The 14,011-nt window shown below is 46.9% G+C and overlaps 1 protein-coding gene across 3 annotated transcripts in view; it reads right to left on the bottom strand.

The window, feature by feature from the left end:
• The window catches only part of DNAJB6 (DnaJ heat shock protein family (Hsp40) member B6), a 73,577-nt gene that overhangs the window by 32,545 nt on the left and 27,021 nt on the right, over window positions 1–14,011 (bottom strand). For all 3 annotated transcript variants that reach the window (XM_072763264.1, XM_072763266.1, XM_072763265.1), the window contains 4 exons: window positions 10,039–10,129; window positions 7,131–7,240; window positions 4,616–4,675; window positions 3,780–3,890 (listed from right to left, as the gene is read on the bottom strand). In XM_072763264.1, the coding sequence (XP_072619365.1) occupies window positions 3,780–3,890; window positions 4,616–4,675; window positions 7,131–7,240; window positions 10,039–10,103 (346 nt within the window). In that variant the 5' untranslated portion in view covers window positions 10,104–10,129. The remainder of the gene's footprint in view (window positions 1–3,779; window positions 3,891–4,615; window positions 4,676–7,130; window positions 7,241–10,038; window positions 10,130–14,011) is intronic.

Below are 14,011 nucleotides of genomic sequence, written 5' to 3'. Positions count from 1 at the left end.
GAACAAGGACCATCTCAGACACTAGTCAGTGGACACAAACATTTATTCCATATGCACTTCTAGCCGGCCACCCTGCCTCAATGCTGCGCAGGCAGCCCCTCCAGCTCTGGCCCGCTGTCCTCACTCAGCAGCTCCTCGCACTCCTCGCTCAGCTCTTCCTCATCCCCTGGGCTCGCCTCATCCTCGCTGGACACAAACTCCAGCTCCTCACTCAGCAGCTCGCCCTGGCCCCAGCTACAGCCTTCACTTGGCTCATCTTCACTATAGATATCAAGCTCCTCGATAGAGATCACATCCAAAACCTCGCTGTTCTCTTCGCTCTGGGAGTCTTCGGCCGAGTCCTCAAACCCGGGGTCCAAGTCCTCACTCGCCACCTCCTCGAACCCTGGGAGAGCAAAATGACGGGCTCACTACGTTAAAGTCAGAGCTGGTTCTCAACACTTAGCTATTTCCCTCCTCAATAAAATTCCACTTCCCTCCAAAAGCCCGCTTTCCCTGAGGTGACCTGCATGATCCTTTCTCCGTGGCCAAGGATTTTTTCACAGACAAGGCTTACGAGACTGATGCCGTTATGAAAGGAAAACAGGCTAACCTGAATGGGCTCTCTGGACATGGTTTTAGGTTTTAAAGTGTGCCCCTCGCTATCCACCATGAGAATAAGAATAAATAAAAATGTGAAATTATACCCAGACGATTCTTCCCAACAGTATTCCTTCTGGGGCTCTAATAACTATGAGATACTAGTTACTCATCCATCTGAGAGTGTTGAGTAACAGTGCCCTGAAAGAAGTAAATGATGAACAGATCACCCTAACTCAGATTAATGCAATCCCTTCCAATTCACATTTGGACGAGAGCTAGCTCTGGCATGCTCAGGATTTGGGAAAGGATTAGAATCGGCTGCCCGCAAAGGTACGGCTTGCTCCCTGGATCTCAGGGTCAGCACTGCGTGCAGGTTCTGGAAGCCCCGTCACTGCCTCTCTGGTTGGGGAGGTGGGGGGCAGTTGTGGTCACCAGGGCTTCAGAGTCAGCCAGGCCCCAGGCCCAAGTGCACCCCCAGCATGTGACAATTCTCAGCGGCTGGTCCTTCAGCACAGAACTGCTTATACTCCATCCAACACCCTCTACACCTCAATCCTTCCCATGTGCTCGTTCACTAGCTCTCTCAAGTTTTGTTCCCTTTCATTTAGGGAGTCTGAAGTCAGACACGGAATTTTATATTCTGATACTGGCAAAGGGCTTAGATTTTGACTGGAAGGCACAAGGAGAGGAGGGGGGACAAGTGTGAAAAATCAAGACTAAAAACAATGTGCTACTACAAATGGACATCACAACAGAGCTGAGTAAGTAGCATGTAGATGCTGGTTCACGCCAAGTAAACTACTGCCAAAGCCGAAGCCCCCAGCCCTACATGGAGACCCAGACTACACATACCCCCCGCAGGCTGTACCGTAACTTCATACATGTAGTAGCCGTGGAGAAGCTTCTTTTCCTGTGTGGAAATCCTTAGAGCCTGAAAATGGAAGTCCCCTAGAACACCTACAAGAACGGATTGAAAAAGTATCACTGCCACACTAATCATGGGCAATATACAGGAAATGCCTACTGTTAAAATATCAGAATCTAAACCAGAGCATCTCAGTATCTAAACCAGAGGTCCCACAGGCTAGAACTACAGTAAGACTAGTTACCTCTTAAACAGGACTGAGTCCAAAACAAGAAATTTCCACCAAAATGTTCCTTGTGTTCACAATCTCCACGAAGTTCACACGTACATAAAGATTTATACGTGTGTATGTGTGTGTGTGTGTGTATATATAGATATAGTGATGGTGAGGGGCACACTATATCTGTATCTATATATAGACATACACACACACACACATCTCAATTTAGAAGATGTGAAAGTCAGGAGATTTAAATAGCTGATAGTGGGTTAAAAAAAAAACAATTACTTCCTCATTTACACCTAATTACAATCTTCACTCTAGAGAGAACTGCTCAATGAAAGTCATTTTTACTGAGAAAGCTTGGCCTGTCAGACCATTTTCCCAAGGAAAGCAAAATCTGGTTACAATTCAATCACTAAGGGACTCTTCCTCAAAATAAGTCATGAGAATATAAAGCATGCCTGGCCTCAAGCTCCAAGGTCAGCCTACTTTGCCACCCCCACCCCACACTGCTGACGGAAGGAGAACCAAAACCCTCAGGGGCAGAAGATCCTCACTTGACCACCAGGAGATTCACCCCATCCAAACAGGATTTCACCCCACACTGCCCTGGCTCCCCGAAAATACCACATGTGAAGTTGGCTAAAGATTGTGATGAGACACAGAAATAATATTTTTTGAAAGATTTTATTTATTCATTAGATGGGGGGGGGGGGGGGGGGCGCGGTGGCAGGCAGAGACACAGGCACAGGGAGAAGCAGGCTCCGTGACTAAACCGCCAAGCCACCTGGGCTGCCCCACAGAAATAATTTTAAAACAAGAAACATTAAATTCTTTGTATTTTCCTTACAGTAAGATTTCCTACATACACAAAAGCCAAGTCAAGGATATACCTAAGAAATATCATACATTTCATAAGTTAAAGGGGAGCCTTCCCGATCCATCCTCTCTCATGTCTATGGTGGCAGTATGAAAGCAGAAGCCTTCAAAAGACCAATCTCCTTTCCACCCCTACTTTAGCCTCATTACAACGTCTGTGGATGAAAATGCTCATCTATGCTGATATGTGTTATACTACTACCCATCTCCCTCCATCAGCTACTCTTTAAGTCAGGCCATACCGCGGTAAAAGATAAGGAAAATCTCTATGAACCCCCACCTGAAATAAACTCAAGGGCCACACCACTGAAAGGGTCCCATACCTACCAGATATGGCAGTGAATTACTCTCCTTCATGCTTAGGATGGGCAAGGGTCCACCGGTTTCTCCCCCATTATGTGTAGACAGAACCTCTCTTCTCATTTCCCTCCTGGAGGGGTGCAGGTGGTGCTCAGGCTCTCTGACCAGGCTCCAGACCACAACAGACAAAAACACAGGTTGGGTCCCCCACAGGGAACCAAGACAGAAATGGCTGCGCCGGACACAGCGAGCCCTGGCCTCCTGTGTTTCCCAGCACCCCAGACAGCTCTGGAGACGGACAGAGCTCTCTCAACAGGCGGCGCACACCCGCTCCACATCCTGCCTACGCCGCAGATGAAAACCTGGCATCGGGCATCAGTGCCAAGATGTGCAGTTGATGGGAAAATCCATTCTGCAACGAATCATCCGCTGGAACACCACGATCTCCTTTCGCAAAAACTACTCTTGGCAAAGAGTATCTATGCTGCCTTGTTCTAAAGACGTCTTTTCACACAAACTGTGAACTCAACAGTCACAACATACCACAGTGGGAGGAAAGAGCCAGTGTCCTCTGAACAAGATCTGCTACAATACCCAGTGACTCCCCAGAGCAACTCGGGGCAAATTCACACACAATTCCATGCTCAACAGCCAACGGCACTTCCAAGGCCCCAGCATCTGCATCCTTACCATTGTCTGAGGGGAAAAACGGCAGTTAATTAGGGCCATACATAGTGAAGAAAATGAATATGTTCAAACCTTTATTATTGCAATGCGCATGGTATTGAGAATCATCTTCCAGAGAGGAGGAACAGATGTTAGAAACCCACACTGCTTAAACAAAGGCAAATACAGTGCCACGATGATGGAACAGAAAAGGCTATCCATCTCATCAGAGTCATGGACACGCCAAAGGAACAATGAACTTACCAAAGAAGTCAAAGGAAAACGGGTCCCTTCCACCAAAAAATTCCCTGAAGACATCATCTGGGTTACGGAATGTGAAGCCAAACTCAAATGGAGTGTCAAAATGAATTCCACCTACATGATACAAGCACAACTTTTAGTTTATGAATTCTGGTGTTTAGTATGCAGTCACTTATCTACAGAACATTCTATAAAATTGGGACCTTAATGTAAAAGAAAATGGCTCATCCATTCATGGATCTGTTTTGCCACACAAAGACTGCCAGTGGCTGACGGGGAGGTCAGAGCAGCATGGCCACCAGCACTTTCGCACCATCTCTACAACCGCCACCTGCACACGGATAACGTGGTTTTCTCTTCTGTCAGGAAGCGCCATGCACACCAAGCAAAGAAACATTCACTTGCACTCATCACCCGGGTCTGTGCTTAATTAATCTGCAGCACTGACCTCCCAAGGCCCGCTGTGGGGCTGAGGATGCGGGCCATCATGGGACATCTCCTGACACATGCACCTGTGTGAGGCCGCCACAACAGGCAGCAGGTCTGTGGGTATATGTGTTTGTTACGCCCTGAGGACATTCTGACACAGGGTCAGGTAAGTGATGTGGGTGCACAAACTCAGTGCGTTGGAACAGGGCTGTAGCGGCCTCCACACACGGCCAGTCCTCCCCTGCCAGTCCTCCCCTTCCGTTGGTGTGACACCCTGTCACATGGTGAACACGCCCGCCCGATGCAAGGAAAATGCAAAGTCCAACCCCTTGTAGAGACCAAGACCTTCGGTGGCCAGATGGCCTCCTTTGCTCACTACAAAGCCAAGAGAAAAGTCAACTTTTACCTACCTCCACCTCCACCATTTAGTCCTTCTTTGCCGTATCTGTCATAGATGTCCCGTTTTTTTGCTATAAATTTAAAAAGGAAAGAGCATAAGGCAAGACCAAGGTCTTTTTCCCTCAGAATTCACATTATTTCCAAAGCTATAAACCAACAAAACAATGCAGTTTTCAGGGTTTCAGTGTTAAGGAGTTAGGCCTCCCTTACTTTACACAAAAAGGGGGAAGAAAAAACAAAATATATCTCCTTACAAACTCAGAAAAATTTTTAAATAGTGTGAAGTTTAAAATGTGATTATAAAAAAGTACTTCTAAAAATTAAAAATAAAAAAATAAAATAAAATAAAATAAAATAAAATAAAAAATAAAATAAAATAGGGATCCCTGGGTGGCGCAGCGGTTCGGCGCCTGCCTTTGGCCCAGGGCGCGATCCTAGAGACACGGGATCGAATCCCACGTCAGGCTCCCGGTGCATGGAGCCTGCTTCTCCCTCTGCCTGTGTCTCTGCCTCTCTCTCTCTCTCTCTGTGACTATCATAAATAAATAAAAATTAAAAAAAAAAAAAAGCCAGATGATAGGTGCTCCAGTGGCACAATCTGTTAGCGCGTGGTACTTGTAAAAGCCAGATGAAGAGCCAACCCCAACCCCGCAGGCTTAATCCCCTTGGAAGAGCAACAGCCCAACCAAGCCTTGAGGATGCTCTACTGTCCTCTGTCCTCTTGACAAAGAACTGCAACTGCAGCTCTTAGAGACAGACACCTTTTTTTGATACTTCCCCCCAAAGTATAATTTATTTTACCGTGTGGTATAAAATAATAAGAGTTATAGAGGAAAACAGGTGTACAAACAAACCACTGAAAGTTCGGGGTAACCAGAGCACTAGTAAGAATGGTAAGCACACCTGTGAAGGTAACTCCTATGCTGGAGGCTGCATAAGAGACATGAAAATACACTCTCCCTCAGAAAGGGGGAGTAGGAGGAAACAACAGCGTCTTTATGAGAATTTAAACGTTCTCTTCCTGATAAAAATCAAGTCTGGGTTCAACCTAAAAATAGAGAATCAGCTGACTAAAATAACAAAAACAGTTTAGGTTTCCTCCTCCATTGCTTTTAATCATTCCTGGTCTGTGAATCCACAAATCCGGAAGTGTTGATCAGCACAAACAAGGACCAAACAAGACAATAATAACACTGAGGTCCCACAGTGCTCCAAGTCAGTCTGTTTAGAAGCTGCAATCAGGGTGCCTGGGGGACTCGGCAGTTGAGCATCTGCCTTCAGCTCAGGTCATGATCCCAGGGTCGAGGGATCCAGCCCTGCATCGGGCTCCCTGCTGAGCAGGGAGTCCACTCTCCCTGTCCTCTCTGCTCATGCTCCCTCAAATATTTTTAATTTTTTTAATTTAAAAATTTTATTTATTCATGAGAGAGAAAGAAAGGCAGAGACACAGGCAGAGGAAGAAGCAGGCTCCACGCAGGGAGCCTGATGTGGGAGGGACTCCATCCCAGAACCCCAGGATCAACGCCCTTGGACCAAAGGCAGGCACTAAACTGCTGAGCCACCCAAGCGTCCCTAAATTTTTTAAATCTTAAAAGAAGATAAACCTGCTATCAGTTTAAGATCTTAAATGCCACATTTTTAAAAGACTGCAATTATCAGTCTCTATGTGTTTCCTAATAACAAGCTGCTCATGAAATAAAACATCTGGGACTTTCTTTAAAATAGAAGAAGAGACGTATTCACAAATAAAACAAAGATGCTCCACGTATTATTAGCAGCAGTGGAAGGCAAGTGGCAGTTAAACGGAGTTCCTCTAAACTCAGAACTGCCTCTCACTGAAGATCCTGCCCAACGGATATACTTGGAGGAAGCACCCACACCCTGCAGCCAGTAAACCTCACTGGTGACCCTGACCCCCTGTGGATACACTTGAAGGAAGCACTGACGCCCTGCAGCCAGTGAACCCTACTCCGACCTTCTGGTACCCTGCCTTGACTCATACCAGGTCATTCAGTGCTCCTTCCTGGCAAAGCAATGTCAGTACATTTCCAGTCTTCTAACAAAGTTCCACACTGCTCTCCCAAACCCAGGGCCCACACACACTTTTCTTCACCAAGAACCTGCTGATTGAATCTAACAGCTCACCTTCCACTTGATTCGTGAAACCAGACTAATGGATCGGACTTTTCAAAAGCCTACACTTTCCAGTATCTATGCTCTAGACCCAGGGGCGAGGGAAGCAACACCTCAAAGTCTGGAGACGCAATGACCCAGATGGAGTCCTACGCCCTGATCCATCCTGTCAGTCCTCAGATCAGTGTAATTGTTTAAAATAGCCATCCTGAAAGAAACTGCTAGAAGCAGGGTACCCCACAGCACTCACGGGTAACTGTATCAAGTATCTGCCAGGGACATGGGTCAAAGCTTCACAAGGAAAGAAACTTCTCCGTGCCCAAACCTCAATCAGCCAAATCCATACTTCACTAAGCCCTGGGGAGAGTCCGAGCTCTGGGTAGGTTAACTCACCATCTGATAACACCTCATACGCCTCAGCTACTTGCTTGAATTTCCTCTCTGCTTCTTCTTTATTTTCAGGGTTTTTATCTGGATGCCACTTTAGGGCCAGTTTCCGGTACCTTGGAAAGAGTAAAAGGGCACTGGTCACTTCCACGTGCAGGTCACTTCCATGTGCAGAAATCCAACAGCTATGAAACATCATGAGGTTCATAAACCTGTGAGATGAGGGTCAATTCAGGAGTAAAATCTCCCTTTCCCCCACCACAAGACAAGTTCTAAAATCCACACAGCACAATACAAAACCAAGAGATACAAAAAAATGACAACATTTGAGGATCAATATGTGCAGGTGAACTCCTGGTCGTGCAGCTGAGAGAGCAGAGGCAGAAGGCAGCCTTGGTAAGGGGCCAAGGGGCCAGCACCACAGCCCTGGTCCCCAGCCTGTCGCCTCCCACAGCAGTGTGGCAGGGGTGGGCTGTAGCAACTCCATTTATAAAGCCACCCCGTTCTGTGCTCAAGACTCACTGAAGCCTCCGGTTAACAGTAACAATTACAGGGATTTATTTTTTTTAAAAAATCCTTTATAAATACAATAAAAAAAATCTCTTCTACTTAACTAAACATCAGCACCACATATGATATGAGGTGGGGGCGGGCTAGCGGGGGAGGGGTAGGCCCTGCAAAACCTAACATGAGGAACCAGGCAGTCCTCCTCACACCTGCAAGTTGTTAACATAAGGCTATTGTGGTTCAATTTAACATTTTAATCAAAAACCTTGGCTTGAACTTCTTAAAATCTGATTAACACTGGACTCTACAACACTAAAACAATATTTTATCTTTCTATCACCATGGACCTCAACATGCAATAAGCAGACCAAAACCCCTGAAATGCAACAGATCCTGGGCAAAAATTGACAGACCATGTAAAAGACCAAGGAGAAAGAACGGTTCATTTGCACTAGTGTGCTCTTTGAAAACAAAGAAATGTAGCAGAATCCAGGGTAGCTTTATCTGTACAGGTTTTATGAAAGACTACTCAATCTTCTTTGGATTCCAGGCACAATCCATGAAATGGGAAGAGTATCGGATGTCTTTTAGCATCAGCCTCTGGACTGAAGTGTGACTTCACAGCAGTACTTGAGCACCAACGCAGGCAGGCTAACCCGTGGAGCGAGGAAAAGCACAGGGCCTGGGACACAGAGCCAGGTAAGATTGTAGGTTCCTCAGGAGAAATGGTGAGGGAAAGCAGCCACACACGGTTACTCCTCCAATAGAAGCTTTTCTGGTCACTACGCATGAACAAAGCCTAGAATCCACAAAATGGACTAAAAACATGCACCACTCACAGGTCCCGTTCTCATTAAAAATAAATAAAGCTAAATCCAGCCTAAGTTAGTATTAATTTAACTGCACACTTAATGGGAAACTCCTACTCTATTTACAGGAAATAGCATTTCCTAAGTTCATACTTCAAAGCATCCTGAAGACGCCGATCAACCCCTACTCTCATAGGTAACTAAACCAACTACTTTCTGTGTTTAGAGTAACAAAGGCATGTTTTTCCAGTGGTTAATAAAAATAAAAATACTGTGGACATACTATTCAGGAAGAATACGATTATTTCCAACTAGCCACTGTTGCCCGCGAGCTGTGAGCAGAACTGTTAACAGAAGTGAGAAGCCCCAAGGCCCACTGGTGACAGCCCAAAGGCACTTCCTGGGGGCCCACCTACTTGAATTTCCTGGCTGAGGTTTAACACAAGGATATTCTGCAAACAGCTTCAGGTAGGCTGGCTGTAGCAGTCAGGCTACTATCTTCAGCATTTTTCAGTGAACTATTCAATTGGCTCAGTTAAGCATCTGCTCTCCATTTTGGCTCAGGTCATGATCCCAGGGTCACAGGACCAAGCCCCGTATTGGGCTCTGCCTGTCCCTCTCCCTCCTCCCTGCATACGGGCTCTCTCACTCTTGCTTGCTACCAAATAAATAAATCTTCAAATAAAAACCCTTAATTTCCATCTGAGATCTATGAAGTCCAGTAGCATAGACTTGTGTATTAATAAAAATGTTTGGGACGCCTGGATGGCTCAGCGGTTGAGCGTCTGCCTTCGGCTCAGGGCGTGACCCGGGGATCCTGGGATGGAGTCCCACATTGGGCTCCCTGCAGGGAGCCTGCTTCTCCCTCTGCCTGTGTCTCTGCCTCTCTCTCTCTCTCATGAATAAATAAAATCTTTTTTAAAAGTTTTTTTTATAAATAAAAATGTTGGTTCCTATAACAAATTGGAATTATTCCAAGCTGAGTTTTATTAGTCTCTCCAAGCTAAAATCTGTTTCATAACATTTCTTGCTACACATGAAGGTCAAATGAATTAGATCCAGTTCACCTTGGCCACCTGTGCCCTCAGCCTTGCCCTGTACAGGTGCCAGGCCTGGTCACAAAGGCATGGGTAAGGCTGACAAACCGTACCATGGACCAGATGGGTTCTAGTGGTACAGTCAGGGACCACATGACAATGATTTTTTAAAGCAACTACACCAAGGTGGTTATAACACCATACTCTGAAGAGTGCCAGATGCCAACTCAACTCCATTCCAAAAATCCAATGTCAGAGTTCTCCAGGATTATCTCACATCCTCAGTAAGTCTGATCTACTTTAAGCAGCCAACAGAATCCATGTCTCAAGGCAAAGTAACAGGAAACCAGGCGACCTTCTTATTCCTCAATGACAAATGACAGGATGGCCTAGGTCTCAGAAAGCAAGAGTTAATTTGTTAACTACTCTGTCTGGAGGTAAAATTACACAGCAGCATTGAAAGAGTGTTATACTACATGGTCCATTTCGATAGATAAAAAGTTACAATACCCAAGTACCAGTGCACAACAGATTTATTACTTCATAAATATAATTACTTACGCCTTTTTAATATCCTCAGCAGAGGCATGTCTCTGCACGCCTAGAACTTCATAGTAATCCACCATGTTTTAACAGGCTGTTGGAGTGAGTCCTGCAATTAGAAATCCATGGTCAATGACAGGACTGCCAAGGCTGGGTTCATTGTGGGGGGAAGGAACTCCGTGGGGTTGGGGGGGTGGGGCTGGAGGGAAGACATCACCTCACCTGAGCACTAACCACTAGCCTGTCAGACTGGGCCCTTGTCTGGGAACAGATTCCAAGACTTGTGCCCTAAGACCCTTCTAGATATAGAATAAAAAGCCCTGAAATAGCCTAATAATAGCTGCCTACACTAAAACAGAGGACTCTGAGGCAGACACTCAGGGCCCACTTGATCACCAGCTGACAGGCCCTGTGTGAGTATCTTGTTTTCCTGACAAAAGCTGTGCTCAGGGAGCTTTGGTTACCTCCTTCATTCAGTGCATTCCCAAGCCAGCCATTGGGCAAGACTGCACAGCCACCAGAATGAACACACTGTCTCAGCGATATGGGACCCACACAAAGACTGGGGATGAGCTACAGTAACCCCCCATCCCAAAGTTCCAGGGAAAGAAAAAAAAAATGTCTGACAACACAGCTTTATCCCCTGGCTTCCAAGTCCGAGCCATCCACCACACACATAGATTGCTGCCCTGGGGATCCCTGGGTGGCGCAGCGGTTTGGCGCCTGCCTTTGGCCCAGGGCGTGATCCTGGAGACCCGGGATCGAATCCCACATCGGGCTCCCGGTGCATGGAGCCCGCTTCTCCCTCTGCCTGTGTCTCTGCCTCTCTCTCTCTCTCTCTGCGACTATCATAAATAAATAAAAATTAAAAAAAAAAAAAAAGATTGCTGCCCTGTTGTCAACACTAATTAGAAGGTAGCCTTACAGGGTAGGGTGCTTGGGTGGCTCAGTGAGAAAAGCATGTGCCTTTGGCTCAGGTCATGATCTCGGGTTCCTGGGATCAAGCCCCACATTGGGCCCCCTGTTAAGCGGGGAGCCTGTTTCTCCCTCCTCCTCTGCTCCTTCTCCTACTCATGCTCTCTTTCTCAAATAAAATCCTTAAAAAAGGGGGGGGGGGAGGGACAACCCTGGTGGTGCAGTGATTTAGCACCGCCTATAGCCCGGGGTGTGATCCTGGAGACCAGGGATCGAGTCCCACATCAGGCTCCCTGTGTGGAGCCTGCTTCTCCCTCTGCCTGTGTCTCTGCCTCACATGAATAAATAAATAAATAAAATCTATTTAAAAAAAAAAAAAGCATCCATACAGATCACGCCTTCGGTGGCAAACTAGCAGCAGAGATTGGCCTCACTGTTATCCACATCACTTCACAGGGCAGGACAGTGACAGTCGACTCTGCCTGTGCCACCTCTAATAGGGCTGGGCCCTGGAGCCCAGAAACCAAGGACATGCTGCCTCTAAGTGAAAGCTGATGAGCTTACTTCTTTAACTCTGGCTAAAGCAATTCATTCAACCACTGACCAGACACCTACCAAGAACAGGCCTATCCTCTGATGGTCACGCTACCATCACCCAGGAAAACAGGCCCTACAGTCAGGCTACCCTGCCCACAAGAGAAGCTGGGCTCTGTGGCATCCCCAGAAACTGTACTATCAGACTTCAGAGACATTCTGACTCCAAGCGAGTATCTGCAGTTAGTCTTCTTGAGGCTGAACGAGGTCAACTAGCAATCATTCCTACTGCTCAAAACAAGATGCATACACAGTTGTGTCCAATGTTTGGGTAGCAACTCATAGCAAAAAAAAAGTACCTGGTATTACATCATAACTGACATGTACAAGTCAAGCAATTACAGAGAAACTCTGTATTTAATTGGTCAGAAGGTAGCGCCTGGGTGGCTCAGCCAGTTGATTATCCTGCCTCTTGAGTTTCTTGGTTCTGGCTCAGATCATGAGCTCAGGGTCGTGGGGTTGAGCCCTGCTTCCACTTCCTCTTCAGCCAGCTCAGCAGAGAATCTGCTTGGCCTTCTCCTTCTGCCCCTCCCCCTCACTCATATTCACTCTAATAAATAAATAATCTAAAAATAAATAGAAGCAGGGATGCCTGGGTGGCGGTTGAGCGTCTGCCTTTAAATCAGGGCATGATCCTGGAGTCCTTGGATCAAGTCCCGCATCGGGCTCCCTGCCTGTGTCTCTGCCTCTCTGTCTCTCATGAATAAATAAAATCTTTAAAAAATATAAAAATAAAATAAATAGAAGCAGCACATGAAATCTCCTCACTACTAGCCCAGGAGCTCAACACATGAAATAACTGAAAAATGCCACAGGAGGATATATAATAGTTGCCCCCTCATACCTAGAAATGTTAAAAACCAACAAACAGAGTTGAAGAAGAAAGCTGAGCTGCCAGAAAGAGGCGGCTCAAGTGCCAGAAACAACCATGGAGTTGACACCAAAAGTGATAATCCTGAGTGGGGGGATGAGGAGGCCTGTGTTTGCAGGACAGGATTTGCTTTTGAAGCACCGGAAGGAGTGGCTGCACTGAAGATCCAGCCCCCACCCTTATATTGTGGCTCCCAAAGGGCTGTAATTACAAGAAACGGGGAGGAGAGAAACCGCCTCCAACCTGCTACAAAGAGGTGGCAAACCCCCCCCCCCCCCCGCCCCGGCAGTGAAGCCCTAGGACTCAGAGAGAGGCACAGAAAGGATTCCCCTTTGCTATCCTGTGATGCTCCACACATTGCAGAACCACCAAGTGTGACCCTGAGATAATGAGGCAAACACGAGCACCTCACACTACAGCTTTAAAAGCTAAGTCAGAGATCCCAGCAGAAAACACAACCCCTGCTCAACAGGAGCTGACCAGGAAAGCAGCAGGAGTGAGAACACCTCCCAGAATCTGAAGCTAAGAGCTTGAAATGGAACATAGAAAAAAAGGCATTCATAAAATAATCACAGCAACCAGTGGAAACCACACTGGAGAGGAGGTCAAATCTGTTCTGCAAATGATGAAATCATTAGCCTGGCTGCTGCAATTTAAAAACAAATTAAATCGAGCTAAAGAGAGTTGGTGTAGTGGAAGTGTGGCGTGAGGAAGCCATACAGGCTCGCACACAGAGGCGGAAGGTAAAACACAATTCTAAGGACAAGCAGGCCGAGAGCGGAGAGGAGACGAAGATCACGTGATGCTGAACCTGGCTCCTCATCTCCAGAGCTGACAAACCCACAGCATGCTGGACTCTGTCTCCCAGCTGGAACTAAAGTATGACAAATTGTCTAAGGCGCACAACAGGAGGTTCTGATACATGCAGACACTGTAAAATGATTACAGTCAAGTGAACTCACATACCCATCGCCTCAAACAGATACCACTTCCTTTGAGAAGTGAGGATAGGAAGAGCTCTGTCAGCAAATGCCAAGCATTCGGCAGGTTACTAGCCACCCTGGCTGCACCAGTCTCCAGAATGTACTTGTAACTTAAAGGCCGTACCTGTTGACAGACACAGCTCCCCGCTTCCCTTCCCCGACCCATGTTTCTTGGGGAGCTCAACGCTCGTAGATTCCACACATAAGATCATGCACTATTTGTGTCTGGCTTATTTTGCTTAGCCTAACACCCTCCAGGTCCACCCATGTTGTCAACACCACCAGTGTTTCCTTCCTTCTCAAGACCAACTACTATTTGGTTCTACAGGGTCCCCTGGTTCTGTGGGAGGCAAGCCAAGCTGCACGCTGTGGCTTGGGCAACAAGAGCAGAGGGGCACTGAGAGAGCCAACAGAAGCCCCCCATCCCAGGAGTATGGAAGGCATAGAAAGGAACACATCCCAGAGCAGCTCAGGGGTCCATGGAAGCCGGCAAGTCCCAGCTCACAAAAACAGAGCAGAGTGCTGGCCACGAGGGGCAGGGACTGGGACAAGTGGGGAAATGCTGCTCGAGGGGCACAGACTCGCAGTGAGGATTCTGTTCTGGAGCCAACACTGTGGTGAATACTTC

The sequence above is a fragment of the Vulpes vulpes genome, chromosome 7 (assembly GCF_048418805.1).
Source record: "Vulpes vulpes isolate BD-2025 chromosome 7, VulVul3, whole genome shotgun sequence".
Taxonomy (NCBI): Eukaryota; Metazoa; Chordata; class Mammalia; order Carnivora; family Canidae; genus Vulpes; species Vulpes vulpes.
Note: the sequence above shows the minus strand (reverse complement) of the source record. Positions and strands in the feature narration are given on the sequence as shown.